General features: G+C 44.6%; 1 protein-coding gene across 5 annotated transcripts in view; it reads right to left on the reverse strand.

Moving 5' to 3' along the window:
• Positions 1–24,928, reverse strand: part of SPEF2 (sperm flagellar 2) — a 172,210-nt gene that overhangs the window by 56,351 nt on the left and 90,931 nt on the right. For 4 of the 5 annotated variants that reach the window (XM_066602444.1, XM_066602443.1, XM_066602442.1 and 1 more), the window contains exons 18-23: positions 23,166–23,323; positions 19,869–20,027; positions 15,696–15,761; positions 14,040–14,182; positions 11,760–11,887; positions 294–432 (exon numbers count right to left, since the gene is read on the reverse strand). In XM_066602444.1, coding sequence (XP_066458541.1) covers positions 294–432; positions 11,760–11,887; positions 14,040–14,182; positions 15,696–15,761; positions 19,869–20,027; positions 23,166–23,323 — 793 coding nt within the window. The remainder of the gene's footprint in view (positions 1–293; positions 433–11,759; positions 11,888–14,039; positions 14,183–15,695; positions 15,762–19,868; positions 20,028–23,165; positions 23,324–24,928) is intronic. The other variant, XM_066602446.1, reaches the window with a different exon arrangement.

Genomic DNA, 24,928 nt, shown 5'->3' on the forward strand with positions numbered 1-24,928 from the left:
CAACATTTGCCGACAAACCTTAGAAATATTGTTCCTTACTGAAGACAATCTTACATAGGCAATACGTTTTTCTATCGACAAGCTCTTTTCTGCCATTATTGCTCGGAGTGCATTGACCTCAACGCACTTTGTTTACAAGCGCCTTTTACAACTGTTTTAGCTGTAATGTGAATACGCGTTGGAATCTTCATTAGTTACCAAGTTATTGCATGTTAATTAGTGTGTTATTATATAGGGGCCACTCTGTAGTCTTTACCAGGTATCATGTAACACCATCACTACTCATCACTTACATCGACTCTTTGATGCAGTTCTGCTTTCGTCTCCTCGTCTTCCCGCATGTCCTCAGCAAAACAGTTGAAGTCAGTCTGCCACTGAGAAACAAACTCCTGTTTATGATCCGGCCGCTGCAAATACTCCTGAAATGTGTTCCTGAAAATAATAATAATAATAGTGTAATTCTGTATTTTCACAGCAAATAACAAAAATGCTTCATAAGTATGTAAGCACCGGCCATGTGGCCAGACATGTACATGTTTTTCATGTACACTCATTGTCAAAAACAATACCACCCTTTGAAGAAGTGGTCGGTTTTGCTGCAAAACTTGGCACTCAGTTCCATCTCAGGTAGATATGCAAATGATGAGAGTTGTGGTGATTAGCTGACCAGTCTTGTCACTGAGGCCCTATAAGAGGCTCTTGGAGGCTCCTTGTGTGTAGTGACCTCTTCTTCCGCTTGCGTGGAGCTTGTTGACCACTAGACACCTCTACGACGCAGAGAAGAGATTACACCCCGTTACCAGAGTCTGAGAGGGGGCGCATTATTGGGATGTGAGAAGCTGGATGGTCGTAGCGATAAATTGTCCCCCACCGACTGTTCTGACCAGACTCTTAGGGGGTGTTGGGACCAGTTGATGTGCAAGGGCACCCAAGATAAACGGGCTCCGGACCCCTCACAGACCACCAGTAGATAGGAGCGTCTGACCAGACTGTTAGGAGGTGTTGGGACCAGTCGATGTGTGAGGGTGCACAAGGTGACCGGGCTTAAGATCCCCGACAGACCACAAGTAGAGAGGAGCGTCTGACCAGACTATTAGGGAGTGTTGGAACCAGTGGATGTGTCAGGGCACACAAGGTGACCAGGCTCAGGACCCCCAACAGACCACCAGTAGAGAGGAGCGTCTGACCAGACTGTTAGGAGGTGTTGGGACCAGACGATGTGTGAGGGTGCACAAGGTGACCGGGCTAAGGACCCCCGACAGACGACTAGTAAGGAGGAGTGTCTGACCAGACTGTTAGGAGTGGATGTGTGAGGGCACACAAGGTGATAGGGCTCAGGACCCCCAACAGACCACCAGTAGGGAGTAGCGTCTGAACAGACTGTTAGGAGGTTTTGGGACCAGTGGATGTGTGAGGGTGCACGAGGTGACCGGGCTTAGGACCACCGACAGACCACCAGTAGATAGGAACGTCTGACCAGAGTGTTAGGAGGTGTTGGGACCAGTCGATGTGTGAGGGTGCACAAGTTGACCGGGCCAAGGACCCCCGACAGACCACCAGTAGATAGGAACGTCTGACCAGACTGTTAGGGGGTGTTGGGACCAGTGGATGTGTGAGGGCACACAAGGTCACCGGGCTTAGGACTCCCGACAGACCACCAATAGGGAGGAACGTCTGACCAGACTGTTAGGAGGTATTGGGACCAGTCGATGTTTGAGGGTGCACAAGGTGACTGGGCTCAGGACCCCCGACAGACCACCAGTACAGAGGAGCATCTGACCAGACTGTTAGGAGTGGATGTGTGAGGGCACACAAGGTGATCGGGCTCAGGACCCCCGACAGACCACCAGTAGATTTGAATGTCTGACCAGACTGTTAGGAGGTGTTGGGACCAGTGGATGTGTGAGGGCACACAAGGTGACCGGGCTCAGGACCCCCCGACAGACCACCAGTAGAGAGGATCGTTGTAAGTTCTCTGCCCTTCCTTTCTGCTTCTGTCCATCGCTGAGAGGGTTAACCAGCATTGTCAGGGTTAACCAGGTCTCTGCCTCTCAGTTCACCTGTGGGTTAAATTAGGCATTACTCCTCTATTTAAGGTGAACTGATGCACTTCCTGGTTGCCTTTGAATTATTGTTTGTCACTCCCTGACAATCAGCTTCATTAATTCTTCTGTCTGTGTCGGCTCTGCCCGCCCGCTCTCTGGGTTCTGTCTTGTCTTGGTCCTGTCTGCCTCTCTGCCCTGGGTCTATTTCTGACCTTCTGTTCTGTATGAGGCTTCCTGCAAATCTGCATCTGCTCTTATGTTTATTTTCTGTCAGTTTCATGTCAGTTTGTCTCCGCTCTGTCCTGCATCTGGGTGTGTGCCAGCCCCGTCTGGTTCTGTCTGTGCCAGTGTAGTGTCCCAGAACCAGAGTCCTTGTTACACCCCAGTGCAAAGTCGTCGTGTGGTTTCATAAAGCATATTTTTCACAATGCATAATATATATTGTTTGCATCTTGCACTGCACTGCCTTAGGGCTAATGCCCACGGACAGATTTCTGCTGCGTTTCACGCGGCGGAAATTCGCAGCGTTATCCTGCAGCTATTAGGTTCTATGGAACCTAATAGCTTTCCGCATTTCAATATTCACGCTGCGGAATTCTGCAGCGTGAAAAAAATCACAGCATGCTCTAAATTGCCGCGGGAAAACGCGCGTCCGGCTTCCATTGGAGTCAATGGAAGCAGTCTGTTAGGCGATACTTCCGGAGAGGTGAGTATGGGGTTTTTGCGGGGCACCGTGTCGGACTCTGCTGCTATATTCCACTGGCGGAGTCCAACGCGGCCGTGGGCATGGGGCCTTATAGTTGCAGAACCTTGCATAAGCTCAGGCTATGCAGAGATATGAGGGTTAAATTGTACAGATGAGATGTGATTTTCGTTATCAAGCAGACCCTCAGCAGGGAAGGGGGTAGAGTGACATGTGAGCTAAGGGCAGTCAGAGAGAGAGCTCCTGGGATTAACCCATTCTGCCATTTTTGTGCCAGTCCATGCTGTGAAGGGGATTACTGTGTGATGAGCTCTGAGGAAGAGATACAGAGCTGAAACTAAAGATAGAGAGAATAAGTTGTACAAGTACCTCCCTGCATATGCTGTTTCTAACTTTTGGTGGAAACAGTATTAGTCAGCTAACACGCTGCGTGACGGAACGGTTTTGTGAGTACCAAGCGAATATTGTAATGCAATTTGAATGGAGCCCCACAGCAGAGGTAAATCTAAATTGGACTGCGCATGTCAAGAATTGAATCTAACTGTTAGCAAAGATATTCATGCTACCAGCCAAGTAATAGCCATTTCCAAGAGCCTCATAGGCTGTATCTTCAATGCCTACACCGACTTGTCCGTAGCCGTGACACCGAATGGCACACAGCAGACTGCAGGACAGGTCTTCTGCATCGGCAGCTCCAGGCTGGAGACCATGGGATCTGATACACCACCAGTGCTGTTGATCCTGCAGCATCCAGCATGGAGGCTTGGTGGAAAGGGATCCACTGGTAAGCAGGGCTGTAGTAACCTTAACACACCCAGAGGGGCAGCCCCTCCTCTCCCAGCTAAAAAACGGAACATGAACACCAACAGACACTCCCTATTTTAGTTGGACAGCGTCCTATACCAGAGCTGAGCTCTTAATTTTTCAGGATCTTCACCCTGAGGATCTGCCCCTATTATATTTGGCTTTCCAGGACAGTGTCCATCCTAAGAGCCAAGCTCCCAATTTTTTAACATCCCCCTCCGTAGTGGGGATCTGCCTTTATCTTCTCTGGGAAGTCCTGTAACAATTATATTAAAGGGCAAGTGCCCTTTAATATAAACAGTATTTGTTTAGGGTATGCCCCAGTGCATTCTACTGTTGTCCGTATCCCTCTGTATGATCCCAGCTCTCCACAGCTTTGTGCTGCCATCCAGTGGCTACACAGGGAATAACTTCTGCACAAAGGACACAGCACCGATACCATAGCACCTGTATTATTAGTCACTTGCGAGTACCAGCTCATCTAAATAAATTACTATTATCCAATATAACAACTACTTGTTGATTTGGATATGCTTTGAACTTTACACTACAGACGATGCATGTACGGAGGCAATAAGTTTTTACATTAAGCCCCGCCTCCTCATGGGTAACTAATATTTGAAAAAGAATTTATTTCACAGGCAAGCAGACTTTCCTACCTCCTTGCTGCTCTCTTAGCAATGCCTAAATACGAGAAAGAACATAAGGCTTCTCCCTCGACTAGCACTTCTCAGATGATTCCGAAAATCTTCGGCTCTCAACTGCTCCCGAATATGGCGGATTAAGATCCAGGCCCTTCATCCTTGGCCTCTCATCACAGAGACATAGCACAAGTCTCCCTTCTCAGAGCTTTAAGACCAAGGAATTATATGAAAACATTAAGTAACTGTTTAACCAGGAACTTCACCTTGCTGTCTCAGATCAAAACAACAGCAGGACGTCACTCAGCGAGTCGATGAAGTTGAGTCTGACTGACGAAATTGTTGATGCATTGGATGCCGACAGATCTTATATTGAGGATAATGACTCTAACATTGAACAACTCGAGCTGAAACTTGAGGACCTTGAAGATCAGTGTAGACGGGCCAATCTGTGCATCCAAGGATTACCCGAGCGCTTCACTGCCCTTAAGGATGCCGCACTGAACATTTTCCAGGCTTTACTGACACAGACTGATTCTGGGATATTTTGAATGGATCGCATCCATAGAGCCTTGACCAAACCCTCTAACTCAAGTTCACCCAGAAATACTATCATCAACTTCCACTATCCTGAGGCCCGGGACATAGGTTACTAGCAGTGGAGAGAACCATCTTCACTACCAGGGGCTGAATCAGGAGTTCAACTTTTCGCAAACCTAGCCCTATCTACACTGAAAAGCACAGGACAGCTGAGCCCAATTACCCTGGCCTTACAGTGGGCTCAGATTGGCTATCGTTGGGGCTTCCCATTACTGCTTTCTTTTCAGATTAAAGGCCAGGTTCATTCCATTCGTACATTGTCTGAGGATCAAGAGATAACTACGCTCAGCTAATATTGTGTTGGATATGCCAACTACATCAGGGACCGCAGCTTCCCTTCCCCAACTCCCGACTAGGCTCCGGCTGAATCGGCACCTCTGTCCCTAGGAATTCCGTGTAGAGAAGGAAGAAGTTCTCTTTGGATACTATAGGAATTCCGTGTAGTGATGGATCAGAGCATATGTGTTGCCATTGTGTCTTCTAGTCCCCCATATACTATCCCAGTTATTGGTCTTGTTCATAAGAGTTTGGACTGACTCTCCTCTTCCTCAGCTGAGGATCTCCCATTTATGTCACAATCTTTGTTGCCATCTGTGTGTATATATATATATATATTGATGGTTTCTTATCCACAGGGGTGTGCGCTGCAGGCATATCTATGTTACATCTCTTTGTAAAACAGTTATGGCTTCAAGGGCTGGCATGCTGCGCCGTGTATTCGCTTGCTTCTTAGCTACTTATTATGTTCTGTCTTACTCATTGAGATCACTACCACTGCTGTGGGCACCATGCTGTCAGACTAATATGTGTGACTTTGGCTGATCTTCATTCTAGGTCACCTCCACACTCATGATGTTATAATGTTCTACGATACCTTAAATACGTCTGGATCTGTTCTCCCGCTTATACGTGTCTACACGAGGTACTGCCATGTGATTCCACTGTAGGGGTCCCAGAAGAGCCCAGATATATTTCCGCCCTCAGCTAGAGGCTCAGCTCTCCTGCCCCTACTCTCTATAAGTAGTTGTGCCCAGTACATTTTTCCTTCGTATGTCCGGAGTCATACTGTCATACTTAATTCTTCTGTACAGTAAACACCTATGCCCCTAATGACTTGCCTGTATCTTTTATACTATGCGACACTCTCACCATGCTTCATTATACTAGATTACTTTGGTGTGGTGACTTCAATTTTACTTCTGGTCCTATAAGTGACTCTACCTCCACAGCATTGTTCCCGAGGGACAGACGCCAGAATGGAGTTATGAAAGCCTTTCCAATGTTTATGCTGGTTGATACTTGGAGGGAATTTAGCCCTTGAAAGAGGGGTTACCGCCATTGTTCTCCACTCCAGGCTAGACTGGATTCTCACCAATTCGCTCTCTCTCATCTTCTACTGTCTTTTTTTCATCATTTTATATGTGCTTGGTCAGATTATGATAGAAAAAAATCTCTGATTTTTTTTATTTACCCCCACGCACCAAGTTACCATTTCCTGGCGGATTACTGAGGGCCTATTTACCAACCTTGAACTTGTCACCACTATCCAGGGAAGCAAGAAGAACATTTACTTTGCAATGATACCGAGTCCACCACAGTTGATATTAGTTGGTTGGCGCGTAAGAAGCTTAAATTCTGATTTAACTATTGAGTACGTGGACTGGATGATTAAACGCCTTGAGCAGGGCAAAGTTCCTGCCCCAGATGGCTTTACAGTACAAAAATTTTTTTAAAAACCCCATTTAATTAATTAATTTAATTATATTCTGCAGGACTTTTTACAGAATCTCATCACAAGTATTCCCAAACCTGGTAAGGACCTCACCCTCTAATTATAGGCCTATTTCACTTCTCAAACTTGAAAAGCTAATGTTATTATTGCAGGCAGACTCAACAGACTGTTGCCCCCCCTGGTCCATCGAGACAAAGCAGGTTTTAAACCCAGTAGACAAGTTCCAGACAATGTCGGCAAGATACTGAACCTCATCCAGGTTGAGAATGTCTCGAACACACCGCTGTCAGTCATTGCATGTGACATTAAGAAGGCTTATGATAGCCTCTTGTGGCACTACTTGCAATTAGTTCTTTTAAAGTCTCGTCTATTCAGCCAACCCCAATAGATATCTTGAGGGGCACTCGCCAGGGGTGCCCTCTGTCGCCAGCCTTGTTTGCGCTTGTGATGGAACCCTTCGTTATTGCTATTCATGAGAATCCCAACTGTATCTGGAGTCCCTGTCGGTGACGCTCATGCTAAACTTAGTCCCCCTCCTGACGTTGACCAAGCCTCTCACCTCCTTGCCTTATTTGTTGGCAGTTTTGGAGAAGTTCAGCAAGGCCTTGAGGTTTAGAATAAATATGTTGAAATCTGAAATTCTATTTTGCAACACCCTCTCCCATGTCCAAAAGCGTATTGAGCTAACCTTTAGGTTTAACATCTGTGCCCATTATCTCCCTTACCTTAGGATCAAATTAACAAATGCGATAAACACGATTTATAAGTGGAATTGCGGACCATTTTTCCACCGACTTCATTGGGACTTGTTGAAGTAGGACTGCCCTACCCATCTTGTATAGGCAGGATCCACGGTGTTAAGAAGGTACTGTTGCCACAGCTTCAATATCTGTTTCGGACTCCCCCCATCCTTAGGCCGGTCTCACACGGACGGGTTGGATTCCGTATGCAAGAGCCGCAGTGGAATTTGTCTCTGTCCCTGGCCGGCATCCACATATACCTGTATTGATTTGTATTGCGGATGGCTGTGGTGAGCTGCCATCAGACATGCGCAGTTCAGATCTTTTTTTTTTTTTTAATCCCTGTTTTTCTCGCTCTGTTGCTAGGCGATGACGCAGATATCTGCTACCTATCCGCAATATAAATTTGCGGGTGGGCCGTGGGTCGGATGGCTTCCTTTGACTTCGGTTTGTCTGTGCGGAATCCAGACAAAAATAGAACACGCTGCGATTTAATATACGTGAGCGGAAATCGCAATAGAGAACAGATTTAAATTCAACACTAACGGTAGAGCGATGGCACCACTGCTGCAACACTTTGTGGGTCTGTTTAGATGAGCGGATTTATCGTTTGAATGAGTGAATGACCTCAAAGTTACCTTGCTCACTTTCCTGCAGCCGGTTAATTCAGACAGATACATCGATGGCTCATTCAAATGAGAAATCATTCATCCTTTCATATTTGCTGTATAGGTGACTGAGAACGCTTAAACAATCGGTATTTAAACGGAATTATTAGTGAATGAGCCAATTATGCTTTTTATGCCTGCATAAAGTAAATGACGAATGAAAAGTGAACGATTATCACTTGTCGTTAGATCATTGGCTGCGTTTACACTGAACGATTCGTTCGCTTGGCTAGTTTAAACGATCTTTTGAATGATAATCGCTCGGTGTAAAAAGGGTCTAATTGAGAATAGCTGGCAGGTTACTCTGACTGAGGCGTCTTTGAAGGTGTATAGAGCTTATCTTGTCCCTGTCTGAACACATGCCCTTTCCACTGAAGTTTCTAACCTAAGTTTTAGGGCACTTTCACACGGGCGCTGCAATATTCGGCCGCCCAAAACTCGCATGAATGAGAGGCAGCTGTCACCAAGTCTCCCGTTTTCTCGAATATTTCGACGGCCAGGGCCAGGCTGCTGGCAAAGGGAGGGGGCAGGAGCTTAACAGAGCTAGAGTGCTAAACTCCCTCCCCCTCTCTGTTCCTTGCTGGCTGCAGTAAGGCGAGGCGGCAGGATGGGTGGGACAGGAGCTTCGCAGAGCTAGTCATGCTAAACTCCATCACCTCCCTCCCCAGCCTATGGGAGCTGCCGGCAAGGGGAGAGAGAAGGACTTTAGCAACGTGAGCTACTGCTTAACTTCCTCCCCTTTCCCTTTCCTGACGGCTCTTTTAGGCTCTCACAGGAGTCTTTGGGAACGGCCAGCATAATCCAGCAAAAGATATGACAAGACCTATCTTTTCCAGACTGAAGGCACTCCGTATGTGCTAGCTTTTCCGGTCGGCCGATTTTACGTACTGGAAAATTACCCATCTGAACAAATGTATTGGAATCCAATGCTTCAGATGGTCATGGTTTTCAACTAGCGTCTTATCGCGGCAAAATAGTCGCAATAAAATGCTTGTGTGAAACTAGTCTAAGAGGTTGTAACAACATCAGCTCCCATCTCCACATTTGGTGGTCCTAACCAATAACGCAAGCATTGTGGAGAGAGGTTACAGGAAGTGCCTTTGGATCAAACCCTTATGTCCTACTTCTAGCTAACAAGCTTACAGGGATCCACAAGGCTCCTTTGACGTTATTACAGTACATCACCATGGCAGCTCCTATTCATATATAAGCTATTTGTAAGCTGCATCTCCCTCCTTTATGAGAAATTAACGTCTTGATAAAGTCGCTGAGTTTGAAAAGATCTAGGATCCCTGGATTTCATTCAACCTGAATTAGTATATCTATCTTTAAGTGTTCAGCAGGGGTACTATTACTGTCTCGGGCGTTCCTTCTTCTGAGTAGTCTCTGAGAAGCCCTAGTGTTATTCTAACCATCACCTCCCGTAGCGAGATCGTTTGCGTTTTGTCTTTTCTTTCCTTCACTTCCAATGTTTCCATGTAGCTGGTTAAAACTTTGTATTCTTCTTTTGTTTTCTGATCCCCCATGTGGTGTCTATGGGGCAGATTTTTATGCCAAAAAGTTCTAAAAATACTCTTGAAAGATAAATGACAGAAATCTTTCGGTTGGTGAAATTACAACAATACTAAAATAATATTGCACTTTTTCACAATAAAAAACATATTTTTTGGGGGAAATATTTTTCTTTTTTATCCTGGCATTCAAAGTCTCATAATCTTTTTATTTTTCCATTAACCCCTTGAGTGGCACGCCCGGAAAATTTCCGGGGACGAGCTCCACTGCTCATAGCAACATAGCCCGGAAGATTTCCGGGCTATGTATCACTATGGGAGCTGCAGAGCACAATGCCACAAGCTGTGACAGTGTGCTCTGCCTGCACAGTCCCAGAGAGAACAAAGCAAGGGCTTTGAAAAACCAGCAGAAGATATTGCCGACATGTCGGCAATGTCCTGCTTTGTTTACAGGTTGCCATAGAGACCATCGGCTTGTCAGAAGCAAGCCGATGGTCTCTGTGGCAGGGAGAGCTGGTTGTTAGCTGTCAGAGGACAGCTAGGTACTAGCTCTTACAGCAGAGATCAGAGAAAACCTCCGATCTCTGCTGTGTTAACCCTTTACATGCTGCAGTCTATGTGACTGCAGCATGTAAAGGGCTGTCACTGCAGCATGTAAAGGGCTGTCACCATCGGACCTCTGGAATATGATCAGGGGTCCTGATGGGTCCCTGTGGAAGTCCCCTAAAGGGACAAAAAAAAAAATTTTTTTTTTAAATTAAAAAAAAAAAAAGTAAAAAAATTATTAAAAAAATTTAAAAAAACACTTGTCTCCCTTTACTTTGCAAAAAATCAAAAATACAATCACACATGTGGTATCTATGTGCGTCGTAATGACCCAGAGAAGGAAGTTAATACATTATTTAACCCCTTAATGACATGGCCCCTTTTTTCTTTTTTCCCCATTTCTTTTTTTCCTCCCCCCTGTTTAAAAAATCACAACTTGTCCCGCAAAAAACAAGCCCTTATATGGCCATGTCAATGGAAAAATGAAAAAGTTATGGCTCTTGAGACGCAACTGCAAAACTAGTTGAAATTCAATGATTAGACCATTTTAAAAAACCTGCCCTGGTGGGCACGACAGGGTGGTAGGAAACCTGCCACTCAAGGGGTTAATGGAGCTTGTTTTTTGTGTTACAAGCTGCAGTTTTTTTATTGGTACTATTTTGGGGTACAGGTAACTTTCCACTTATCACTTTTATTAAATCATTTGGGAGGCAAAACGAACCAAAAAACATTTTGGCTCAGTTTTTTTTACTTTTTTTCATAGCATTTGCTGTACAGGATAAAACGTGTGTTCAATTTATTGTATGGGTTATTATGGATTCGGCAATACCAAACATGTTTTTTTAAAAAGAGGGGAAAGTGCATAAAAGCTTTTTTTTTTTACAATTTTTTTATTTTACATTTTTTAAGTCCATGTAGAGGACTTGAACTTGCGAGGCTATGATTGCACTGATAATACAGGACAGCACTTCTGTACTACAATGCATTAGTACTTCTCATAGCAATCATAGGTCAACCCATCAGCCCTACGTGATTATATGGCAAAGGGCTGATAATGTCACAGAGGGAGCACCCTCCCTCTACAAACCGTTCACATCACACATTTCAAACGTAAGGCCTGTGGGACGAATCCTTGGGCCGAATGCCTTGCAGCAACCCTACAGGCATTCCATTTATGCAGCCTGCAGTTCTGGTCCAGCGGCAGCAGTGCAAAGTCTATGACCGCTGACCTCTCTTCCCTGGACGTCGTGAACACAGCACAGAAGCCAAGGGGAGAAGTCAGCGGTCACATACTCTGCACTGCTGTTGCTGGAGCGGAGTTGCAGGCAGAGTGAATGGAATGGAAGGGGTAAAGGGACTGTGAGCCCCTTAGCTCTGAGCAGTTAGGGTGCACTTACTTTAAATACAGGTTTAGTAGGGGTATGTTCACACAGTGGAATTCAGAGTGGAAAAATTCTGATCTTTTTGATGCAGAGTTTCGCGCAGATCCGCACGTAAAAATTTGCCCTGTCAATATCCACATGTGGAATGTCAACATGGACAATCTAGTTTATGTGCGTGTTGGCATCAAGTAGTAACATGTCACGTCTTGATGCGGAAATGCGATTTTCCACGCAGGAATTCCTCACATTTTGTATGAATTTGCACAAAAACCTGCGTCGAAAAGCTACAGATTTTGACACGGTTTTTAAGGCATAGTTCACCATTCTGCAACGAATTCCACCATGTGAACATACCCTTAGGGTTTAGGATGTAAACATTATATGTACCTGATGTCATACAGATAATGGATCATAATGAGCCGCTCTTCTCTCAGACTCCTCAACCCAACCTTGACTCGGTTTTCATAGGCATTCTCAATGGTCTCCCAGTACGGCACAAGGAATTCAGGAACTTCCTGTTAGGTAGGAATGGGCAGCATTAAAATCCCAGAGTATTACTGTATATTGTACTGGTCATATCATTGTGTAATAGTATCCGCACCAAAAAACAATATTCCATATTCACTAAAAAAATCAACTCTCACTGGTGTCACAACAGCGGATGTGGATCCACTGTGCCTCTAAACCAATTTGACTTGGGCTGTGTGCTTGCTGTCCTTCACCCTTTAACCCCACTGATCAGGATCTGGTCAATTTATTGGACGGGTTGTTATGGATTTGATGATACCAAACACGTTTGTTTTTTTAAATTGTTTACATTTTTTTTAAACAAAGAAGGGAAAGTACGCAAAAAAAGTTTTTGTTTTTTACATTTTTTTAAGTCCCTGTAGGGAACTTAACCACAGAGCACTCCAGTCTTCAGTAAAGAGAACCCCACTTCAGTAGGGCCCCCTGTATTAAAATAATAACCTGAACTATATCTACCCCTCCGCCGCTGGGATCCAGCACAGCAGCGCCGCTAAAGTACCGGCATTTGTTATAACATGATGTCACAAGAAATCAGGTGACCACTGTAGGCAATGAGAGGCTGAAGTGTCACGTTCCCAAAATCCTGGCATCATGGCGCTCAGGATGTGAGCTCCAATGTCAGGAGAATCAACGGTGATGCTGCAGCCTCTCATTGGTTGCAGCAGTCACCTGATTTCCTGTGACATCATCTGTTATAACAATCACCAGGACCACAGCGGGGCTGTAGTAATGAACTCCAGCTGCGGCAGAGGGGTAGGTATAACTTGCATTGTCAAAAAACAGGCCAAGGGTCAGAGCAGGCAGCTGACAGAGGTTAAGTACAGATCAAAACCAGAAGATCAGATGGGAACACTTTCTCACCTTTGTGCAGTAGAAGACTAATTGCTCAGGTACCCTCCAGTGGGGAAGAGTGCCTTAAATAGTCTGAAAGCTGTCTGGATTGGCCAATCTGGATTTGTGCAGTAGTGGCACCCTGGATGTGAGCAAAGACGATGTGGCATCTGCTGCAGATGACACAGGAACCACAGCGCCGCACCATAACCGACAACGGTGAGAGGGTGAGGAGATGACAGATGCCATCGGACATGAGTGGTAGCCATAACACCATGAAAGGAAAGTTCAGATATCATCCAATTACTGCTAAATAAATGGTACTACCAATGCTCTCTTTACATAGTAACATAGTATGTAAGGCTGAAAAAAAGGCAAATGTCCATACAGTTCAGGATATTACCCCCCAATGTTGATCTAGAGGAATAAAAAAAACATCCCAAAGAGGTAGAACTCCCTTGCGTACCTTAATATACCCCATCCCCCAAATAAGGAAAGTCTGCTGCTGTATTAGTTCAAATATAGATACACAAGTAGGAATATATCAAGATTGCCATTTCAGAGGCTAGTCTTAATAGTATTCCCGCTGGCGTACGATGCACCTAATATATGTAGAGACACACGACTCTTCACATATAAGGCGCCTCCAATTACCTCCCAATGTTGATCAGAAGAAAGCAAAAAAAAACAATGAGGTAGAAACCAATTTTCCCCATTTAAGGAAAAAAATCCCTTCGTGACACCAATATGGCAATTGTAATATTCCTCGGATCACCGACCCTTCTGAAGTTATTAATGATAACATGTAATATTGTATCCCTCTAGAAAGGCATCCAAGTCTTGTACTCTTTTATTGAATTCGCCATCACCACGTCCTCAGGCAGAGAGTTCCACAATCTCACTGCTCTTACAGTCAAGAACCCCCTTCTATGTTGCAAGACACACAAAACTCACACTGAAACAGACCCCAATTGCGACATCTTTTATTTTTAGGTGAGTCCGCAGAAATCTCACTCATTGGAAACAAACAAACAAAAAAATGGCATCTCACTTACATGTACATGCGAGTTTCATGCGAGTGCAATTTTTAATTTGTCCTTTTACAAATAAATGCGATTTTTCTCATGCGGAAAAGTCGCATATTCATCAATGTGATTTTCTTGCAAATCGCAACACGCTTGCAGTGAATACCGCAATTTTACAAGCACGATATCGGTTTGAGTTTCTCAGACGGACATTGCGCTAAATTACTAAAAGATGTTAAACAATGATTGCTATAAACGTACCTTCAATGCCCTTATTTCATACCTGTGGGAGGGGCTCATTTACATACACCCATTCTGCTGACCCAGGCATTACAGGGGGAGGACCAACAGGTGGTGGAGTAGATGGCTCAGGTGTAACTGGAACAGATTTCGTCTTTTTGCTTGCAGATCGACCTCTCGGAGATGCTTTGGAATACAAAATAAAAAGCCAGTAATGCGATTATTAATTACGATACAGGGTGTAGATGTTATGTCCATTTAATAATATTCTGGTTGCCTATTCAATTAATTCAGACTTGTGGTTATTCACACCCTGCTTCAACTATCCACACCCTGCTTCAGCTATCAACATTCATTCATCTTGGTATATCAAAATAATGGCCTTGTCCAGGGGCGTAGCTAAAGGCTCATGGGCCCGGGTGCAAAAGTTTATCTTGGGGCCCCCAACTTCTCTTGACCCTTTAACGCAGAGGCTTCTGGGCCACAATGCAAAACCTGTAACAGGGCCCCCAACTATAATGCTTTATTCATAGTACTGGGCTCCCTATATGGAGAAGAGAGGCCTTATGGGCCCCCTAAGGCTCCTGGGCCAGGGTGCAACCGCATCCCCTGCATTCCCTATAGTTACACCAGTGGCCTTGTCTTACTAGTACCTCTTTAGCAACTGTCTGCTGCTCTATTCCATACCAAGTTCTTGGTAAAAAAAAACAATATGTTTTTTTTTAAAAAAAAAAACAAGGAAGCCTATGGTTGCTGTATGCCATGGTGTAGCTAAAGACTTCTATCCCGGAGTACACGGGGTGATTCACAAGTCAGGGCCACCCTGAATATTTAATGAGCAAAAATAAAAACAAGCTGAAAACTTTGTAGAACACTTAGATGGATGGGAGGAAACTTTTTGGCACTCTGGTAGTAGCTGTTGGCCACCCTGGTGGCAGCCATCTTTGATTCAGCCCAAGTAACTTCAATGGAAAGGAGGTCTGGGATACATGATTTTACAGCAGAATTTCATTAGAAAAAGACAGGGGCAGTCATTTTTTTAAAACTTGCAACCATTTTCGAGCTACGGATGATGTCATGTTGAGTATTATTAAAGTTCTAATGTTGAATTTTGTAGTAAAACACTGATCGCACGTCTTTTAAAGAAGATGCCGTTAACATTCCAGGACAGAACTGAGATCATCCTGATGGTCGGAAACAGAAGGCCACGTGAGATGGCCGAGGCTTTCAATCAAGAACACCCAGGAAGACACCAGTGAGATCATGAGCTGTCAGGACTGTTTCAGAAGTGCAGGGAAACTGGTCCAGGACAGACTGAGAATTGGAGAACTTGACTTTGATGTGGACTCTGGGGATCGGAAACACTGCTAGGATGACCAATTTTTGTTTTTTTATGTATTCCATGACTGTCTTTCTATTGAAGTTTCTTGGGCTGAATCTAAGATGGTTGCCAAAAATATGGCTGGCAGGCACCACCACAGTGTCAAAACCTTTTTACTTACCATGTAAGTGTTCTACAAACTTTCCCACTTGTATCATTTTTTTTTTGTTCAAAAGATTTTCCTGGTGGCCCTGACTTTTCAATCACACTCTATATACATTGGCGGTATTTTCCTACATATACCTACTAATGCAATGTGAACAAAAGCTTAACGGGTCCTTCGGGTCCTTGTACTCCCTCATAAAGATCTTACACTACCTGAATTTGGCGCAGAATCTTTGTCACGAGATGAGTCTTTCTTGTCTATCTTCTTCACAGAACTATCTATGAGGATAAAATAATAGAATACAATAAACATTGGTGCTGACTCCTATACTGGAATCAGGAGCATAGGAGATATAGTAAGACGCTGTGTCTCCTAGTACATAGATGTACTCTCTTTGTCAAAACATTCCAGCCCCTAGAAGAAGTTGTCGTTTTGCTGCAAAACTCGGCATGCAGTTACATCTCAGGTAAATATGCAAATAATTAGAGTAGTAGTGATTAGATGAACGGTCTTGTCACTAGAGACCCTAAAAATGGTTCCCCCCTTGGCCTATAAGAGGCACTTGGAGGCTCCTTGTGTGTAGTGACCTCTTCTTCCACTTGTGTAGAGCTTGTTGACCACTAGACACCTTTACGACGCAGAAAAGAGATTTCACCCCGTTACCAGAGTCTGAGAGGGGGCGCATTATTGGGATGTGAGAAGCTGGATGGTCGTATTGATGAATTGTCCCCCACCGGTCGTTCTAACCAGACTGTTAGGAGGACCAGTGGATGTATAAGGGCACACGAGGTGACCGGGCTCAGGACCCCCTGACAAACCGCTAATTGAGAGGAGTATCCGATCATCCGACAAGCAGGAGGAGCTCGAACTGTTTCGTTGTCTACCATCCAAAGACAGGTGGCACCATCGTTACAGGCCCCTGTGTCTTTGTGAACCATTTCCTGGCCCTTGGCTGAAGGACATTTGGTCTCATGCTGCCCATTATGTGTTCTGCCTTTGACACCCACCATTGCTTCCGATTGCAGTCGTGACGTGAACAACAAAACTGAACGCTACGGAGTGGAACCGAATTGTCTTAATCGACAAATCCAGGTTTAGTATGGGCACTGACGACGGCTGAGGCATTTGTCAGCAGAATAATGCTCAGCCACACACACAAGGGGGTCACAGGAAGCCCCCACAACATTGTCACATTTCTGTGGTGCCCGGTCACCAGATTTATCACCAATAGGACATGTATGGCACTATTTGGGATGCCAATTTCGATAGCCTACGAGTTTCCACAATCACAGGCTTAGTTACAGCAAATGTGGAGCGATATGTCGCACAATACCATGCAGAACCTGTATGCCTCCATGCCCACTCATATCCCATTTGTATCCAAGCCAGAGGCAGCCTAACAGGGTACTAGAGCCTACATGCCCCCCCCATCCCGTTTCACATCTTGTAGCCAAACTAGAGGTGTACAACAGGGTACTAGAGCCTCTGTCCGCCCGTATCACATCTTCTATCCAAGCTAGAGGCGGCCCAACAGAGTACTAAAGCCTCCATGCCCCATTACTTATAACAATATTACAATCACAGAGAAAGTTTCATTACATCCGACAACTTCTTCTAGATAAGGGATTGTTTTTGAAAAGGAGTGTAGACAGCATGGACCATGGGCAGTCCAAGCTGCTATATAGAAGCAGAATCTGCAATGCAATGTATTTTAAAAAATGATCCTTGTGTGCACTCCTACTCTATAACCATTTCTCCATATATTGGAGGTACACTTCAAAACCAGACATATTTGTCCAAGAATTAAAAAAAATGAGGTGACTAAAAAATTAGCACTCAATAAGTTTAGTATTTGCAGTTATTTAACATGTTATGTAGGTTTACAGAACTATGAAAAAAGTGGACCTGTCATGGCCTCTGAGCAGCGGGGCTGGCTGCATAGTAGCTATGCAGTCACGGCTCTGCTGACTCAATTGCACCTCTTCTTTTCTTTGAACACCGTGTTCCCCAGTACTCGGTCACATCAGACTTGGCTTGTGGTGCTTGGAATCTGTGAAATAAGTAGTCTCCTCCGGGTAATGTCAATGGATGATGTCAGTGGGCAGAGACAAACCGATAACACCCATTGGCAGTAAGCTGAGATTGCCCACTCGACAGATTCAAAGCACCAATCTGTCAAGTGGGCACCTAATGGAGGTCAGTGCGAAGGAACAGGGGGTGTATAAAGAAAAGAAGTGCGACAGTTAGCAGAGCCGCAGCTAGCCTGGCTGATCAGAGGACATGACAGATCCACTTTAAGAAGGGTCTCTTAGCTCTCCTGAAGGGTGTGTTTTAGTAAATACTTGTATTCCACAGTTCTGCAACATCTTTTCTGTATTGTGCCATTCCTCTGTTAGCATGTGTTCACATCAACATTACAGTTTCCATTTCTAACGCAGCAATATTTTCCTGAAGGGCTAGGGTTGCCACCCTTGTCACAAAAAAATACCAGCCAAGGTAAAAGGAGGTGCGATTTTGTTTTTTTTTTAGGGGCATGGCTTCTCACAACGTCTGTTTTTAACTCTGTTATTCTAAGTCGCCCCAATAAGAATAGTGCCGCCAGTAGTTGCCCCAATAGTAAGCATCCCCCATAAGTGGCCCCAATAGTAATAGTGTTCCCAATAATAAGTTGCCCCAGCAGTAATAGTGGCCCAATGATAGTGACCTCTTTATTGGCCCCAGTAGTAACAGTGCCCCTTTTGTGGTCCCAGAAGTAATAGTGATCCCCTTAGTAGCCCTAGCATTCGTAGTGTCACTCTTAGAGGCCCTAGTAGTAATAGTAACCCCTTTTGTGGCACCAGGAGTAAGACCATCCCATTTAGAGGCCCAGTGGAAGTAGGTCCCCTATCTTTGTGCTCTTCCCATCCTGAATCTCCAGCCAGGCAGGATCCCCACACCACCATGCATTTAACTCACTCCATAGTTCTGGTCCGGCTGTCACTGCTGTGATCAAAGACTGTGACCCCTGACCTCTACCCTGGCATCTGTGCTGCGTAAAGGACATGCAGGAACACAGACGCTTGGCAAAAGAAGTCAGGGGCCACAGTCTCTGATTACAGCCGTGGTTGCCAGATTGCAGCTTTGGACTGAGTTAAATACATGGTGGTGTGTGTTTGCTGCCTGGCTGGAAGTGCTTGCACATGACAATTATTTTTTACCGGCCATTAATATGGACTTAATTACCAGCTGGGTTGGTGACTTAACTGCCAGGTGGCAACCCTACGTGGAGTGTCTAATGCATATGTGGCAAGAGCATCATTCCTCCTGGAAATGCATGAATAAATTGACAGGTGGGTGTTACCAGCTTCCTTGTCAACAAGATGTTTCCCTAAACAGTCTATTTACTGGACACTGACAGAATGTGTACAGACTTACCGGTTGACAAGGAGAATGAATGCTAACACCCAGTGCTAAACTTGTTCATGCATTTACAGGGGAAATGCAGAGGTTCTAAGAGAAAAAATGCTCCTCGTCCAAGTTGTTGATGTACTAAAAAAGACATATCAGAAGAACTTTATGGCTCTCCATAATCTGTTCAGAGGACTCAATCCAGACTATTACAGGTCCAAGATCTCATACACAAAGGCCAATATTTGTTCTGTGAATAGTACGGAGAGAAAGAAGAGACTTGACCAACGCTTTAGCCTCAAACCAGGCATATGGAAGACTATGGTGGCATGTAAAAGGTGCAGAGCTCAGATGAAGTTGGTGTCACGGCCAATGGTCATGTCCACGGTCACAGTTTCAATCACTGTGACCTCCTTAGTAAACCTATACATTTATTTAGAAGGTGGCAATTGTATATTGTAGCGCTGTACAAATGAGTAAATGATGAACGGTGATGTTAATTGGCAAACTAACAAAACATTATAAAGATAGCGCTGCTCCTGGGAGCTTACAGTCTAAAGTCTTAGAACATTTTAGACACAAATTTAAGGCATTTGGGATATAAACAGAGTCCCATAAACTGGTCCGGCAAAGATAAAATGGAGGTTAAGTTCAGAAAACTCGATGAATAGATCCATCAATGGGATCAAAGAGAAGGGTCTTAAAGTTTCAACAGAATGTCTGAAAGACGGTTAGTAAGACGACATGGTGAGCTATGGAGATCCATGCATGGTCCAGCAAAAGATATATGATGGCGAGAAAAGTGGGACAGAGCAATGAGAAGGACAGGGAGAAATAGGGATTTAATGCAGAAGAATCAGACGCCAGGGTGGTGGACGAGTCTCAAGTTGGCTTTGTTGACGTGACATATACTACGATCTACGTCAAAGTGGGAGGCTGATGATAATAATAGTATACGGAGGAAATCCTTAATTAAGAAGACACAGAATTTACAAAACCTTTGGGAGATTTGGATAGTTTCTTTCCTTTTTTAGCAGAGGTCTTTTTATCTGATGATGGAGCCGGAGGAGCAGCAGCGTTGGTATCTGGAGGAAGTAACAGTGGAGGTGGTGTGACTGGTGGTGGGGGAATCTCCTCTTTCTTCTCAGTCTTTCTCCCTGTGTATTGAAGAGGAACATTGTATTACAACACATGTGGTTTGAGACTTCAGATGCTCTTGCTTCTCAGGCATTTTTTGGAAGCACAGAAACCGAAGGTCAATGTACATGGGGAACTAAAGGTCTTGATAACACCAAAAGGACTGGCTGATTGTCAGTGACAAGAGAGCCTTTGGCCTTACTTACCACAATAGTTGCAGCTCTTCTCCTATGTGGAATGGTTTTGGAACTGTATGACATTATTTAACTGGGTGAACACTATTTGTCTGGGCACTTGCTGTATTATCTGGGCATTCTATATACTACAGGGTGTTTCACTCGAAGCACAACCCAGTAATTTTCACAAAAGTGAATACTGATGCCCATTTTTGTTCTTGTTGGGCTCAGAGCCATCACAGAAGACGTTGAAAGTGGCAAATGATGACCTCCAAGCACTTTTGAATGCAATGCTTCATGCTGCTGAAAGTGCGCTGCAATATGCCTACGCTGATTGCAACAATTTCATGTCTAATGTTGTTCTTAGTGCTGCAACGGTATGAGGTTTATCAGTGAACTCTACCCTTCAAGTGGCCCTGTGGGAAAAAGTCAATCGATGTAAGTCCCAGTGACCACAGACCCTTCAAGATGATCCTATCCCAGAAGAAAGAAGGAATTTTCGCAATGCTTTGGTTGCACATGTGACAAGTCGCCCGATCTTGCTGGAAGTAAGCATTGTGCAGCTCGCCATCACCCAGCTGGTTAACAAATTCTGTGAATATTGTCTGGTAACATTTCGTGTTGATGGTGTCAACGAAGAAGTTAGGACCGATGATGTGGCGACAGGACAATACACATCACCTTTTACAGGATTGGTTTTCTTGTGGATTTCATGTGGGTAAGCTGTGACCCAAATTCATGTGTTTTGGCTATTCACATTGCCACACAGATGTGAACCATGTTATGTCCAACGGTTCCTGAGGTTGGCCTAAATTTTGCTGAAACCCCTGTACTTCACACTCTTCCCCATATCAGCTGGCTGCCGTTCCTCCACAACCCTGACAAAGGGTTTCTACTTCGCTTGCTTAGTCTTTCTCTAACATGTTGCCAAGGACTTGTGATAAATGATGAAGAGATGTTTGCGGGGAATGGAGTGAAATGCCGCTGACATTTTCATTTGCCCTCCCTGATGTACATTCAGCAAGTCACTGTAGTTTCCAGTTCGTCTGTGGGCTTGTCTACAAATGGTTGTCTTGCTGGGTACAGTCTGATCTCGAAACTTTGCCCAAAACCTGCTACAGGCATTTCATGAACAAAGCGGTCTCTCAAGAAATGCATATCAGAAAAAACTGTTCTTCCAAGTGACCCACACTCTTAGAAGTAAGAAATCCTTGCAGACAACACCCATAGCAACCAATCAGAGCCCAGTTTTAATTTCTGAAACATGATAAAATGAAAGCTGCACTCTGATTGGTTACTGTGGGCAACAAGAACAGCCTAAGAGCTTATTCACATGAGTGATATTCTCACGTGACTTTTGTGTGATGTGATGCGCACAACACTCGCATTAATATGAAATCCATTCTTTTGAACAGACTTATTCACACGAACAATTGTTCTATCTTCGAAATTGGCAGCATGTTCCATCTTTGGGCATTCCCATGGAACGTCTCACCCACTGTCTTTAATGGGATCTGAAAAGACATCAGTTGTCACTTGCGTGCCGTGCGATGTGCATATGATGTGATGTTTCCCATTGAAATTAATGGGAAACACTTGAGATCCTTTGACATGTGTGAAACACACGCCTAACGATCGCAATTTCACAGAAGTGATGCAGGGCGTTTGGCATGAAAAACACGGCAAGCGCACTCACCCATGTGAATGTAGCCTTACTGTTAGACAGCTTTGATGAATGAGCCCGATATTCTCCGGAATTGCAAACAGCACCCCAGCAGGTGCTGCCCTCTGACGAGCAGTACACCCATGGTGGAAAACAGGACATGAGTTGATAAGCACTAGACTCCTAAAAATCAGTAGTTTATGCATCTTACGAGCCAAATTAAGGGTCGGACTCTGAGTGAAACACAATGTATATTTTTGGGCAGTGCACTACACTAGTTATCTGAATGTTGTGTGGTACTGGTTGGGTTCAGCATTAGCATTGCATACACTACTTACATGGTGACTACATGCATTTGGGGTTGGGAGGATTGCAGGTCTTGACAAGGCCAACAAGACTGGGACATTTTTATCACTGATTATCAGGGACAAGACAGTCTTTGGCCATATTAATATTAAAGTTTAGGAAACAAAAATGCAACTACACTGAATGGCTTCTTTAATAGAGCCCCCTCCCCCATGTAGTAGTACGTTGGACCTCCTTTGGCCTTCAAAGCCGCAGCAATTCCTTGTGCCGTAGATTCCACTAGGTGTTGAAGTTCTGCAGATGGTCTATGTGGACAGGAAGCTTCTTGTAGTTGCCATTGATTAGATGATGGTGCTGACATGTTCTGACCAGCTGAGAGGAAGGGGTCATCGATTCATGCTGCTTGTACCATATTCTGACCTTCCATCAACATGGTACAACAGAAATCTTGATCCATCTGACCAGGAGATGTTTTTCCGCTGCTCAGTGATACAATTTTTGCGCTCTTTTGCCCCCTGGAGTTTCTCCTTTATATGTCTTTTAGATAGCAATGGAACTGGCCGCCAGCTGTTATAGCCCATCCGTGCTAAGGAATAATGAGTTTTACATTCAGACACATTAAATGGAACAGCAGCATTGTAAAAAGCAGTGCCCTTTAAGCAAAGAATTGTTTCCATCCACAGGAGCCCCTTTCACTGGATCACACCATTCTTGGTATATTCTCCACACTGTTACAGGTTACAAGGTTGGCACCAATGACCCGGCTTCGTTGGAAGTCACTCAGATCGTTGGATTTTCCCATTTATGTGGATTCACACTGACACTAACCACGGAAAACTTGTCATGTGATTTTATGCTGCACTCCAGGGTCACGGGGAGAATTACCATACAAGGAAGCACCATTCGTGAGAGGCCCGGGGGCTCAAATAAAGTGGCCGGTCAGTGTTCAGGGAGTTGCCAGACTTTTATCATTCAGCCATGTAACATATTGTAGGTCTGAAATAACAGCATACCTTGATTTTGTCTATTGTACATAGCTGTTAAAAACACTTCTTCAATCTTCTTGCACAGGATGCCCTCCTCCACTTCCCCATTTACTTTTACTAAAATATTTAGTTGCGTTGAAAACCACGTCTCTAGTTTGTGCCAGTTGTCGAGGAAACCTGTTATCCTAGAAGACAAAAACCATTACTGTACACAATATCCACTCAGTCACAACAGTCTAACCTTTCCTGTGTCTGCAGCTCACTAGCCAGCTTTGCTGCATAGACTGGGACAGGGTCAGCAAAGTTATCTCATTATTATTAGAGATCCCGTGCCCCGCCTCTAATCGTGCACTAATCGGCAGTGACATCAGCTGTGGCCGCCCATACAATCATCTGCTTCATTCATTCTCAATGGGACTGTCAGAGCGCTTATACTTGGCTACTTCCATCAGCCCCATTGAAATGAACGGAGTGGCAGAGGGCATCAGCAGCCAGCTCTGCATTCAGTCTGATGTCACTGAGGGTCAGTGTAGGGATCCCACAGTGTAGAAAGGAACATGGGAACCCCATTCTCAGGATTTCATAGAATCATAAAATGGTAGAATTGGAAGGGACCTCCAGGGTCATCAGGTCCAACCCCCTGCTCAGTGCAGGATTCACTAAGTCATCCCAGATGAACTTTGTGGGTGTTTCAGGGGTCAGACCCTAACTGATCAGACTTATCACCTATTATGGAAAGGTGATAGAAGTCAGTTGTGAAACAACTTCTTTAATGACAGCTCTATTGTACTGCTGCAGGACTACATAAGGCAGGATAATAAAGGTAACTTTACATGGTCACCACTGTAGGGTGCATAAGAGCCAGATAGCCGTCTAATGAACTGCCGCCCGACTACATTTCCTGTGCTTACACAAGGGGGCAAACATTGAATGACTCCTGCTTACATGGGCTGATAGTCACTTTGTTTTTAATGGTGGTAAAAAAACAAGCGACGCCAAAAAATGAGCAATTTCTTGCTGGATGCCCTGTTGGTGGCCACATGTACATGGGACATTTATCACCCAAATTCACTGTTTCTCATGGGAATTCAGCCAATAATTCCCCCGTGCATAGTACTCTCAACATATGATGATGATGATTTATCCATTCAGTCATTGACGACTTTTGGTCACCTTGTGGATCAGCGTACGCCATGCTTCCCTGTCTTTGGCTGGCTCCTTCAGATTTTCCACAGTCATGTTCGTGTCAACCTTGATTGTATCTAGCTAACGTGTTCTTTGGTGTCCTCTTCTTCTGGACCCACTGACTGTGCTGAGCATTATTGATGTTTTCAGAGAATTGGCTTGTGTGACATGACCAAAGCACGAAAGCTGTTTGGGGATTTTGCTTTCTAGTGATACTTTTGGTCTGACCAGGTCTAGGATCGCCTTATTCGTGACCATCTCTGTTGATGGTATGCACAGCACCTCAACGCTATACACACACTGATAAAGCTGTGCATGCAGGTCCCCTGAAATCCCTTGTTCTTTTGGGAGGGGGCTGTAATTCACCACCTGAGCTGCGACTGTCTAATAAAGTTGCTTTGTCAATTACTTCCCATTCATTGCAACCTCCATAGAGCACAGAGGTTGCTGCACTGTCTATACAGACAATACAGGAAGGAAGTGTGTAATATGGCTGTATGGAGGCCCTGAGGTATGGGTATTTCCACAGAAATCTAAAATCTACAGCAATTTCCACAGAAATCTCTCCTACAGACTAAAATTTAATTCATGAGAATAAAATGACA

The sequence above is a fragment of the Eleutherodactylus coqui genome, chromosome 5 (genome assembly GCF_035609145.1).
Source record: "Eleutherodactylus coqui strain aEleCoq1 chromosome 5, aEleCoq1.hap1, whole genome shotgun sequence".
Classification (NCBI taxonomy): Eukaryota; Metazoa; Chordata; class Amphibia; order Anura; family Eleutherodactylidae; genus Eleutherodactylus; species Eleutherodactylus coqui.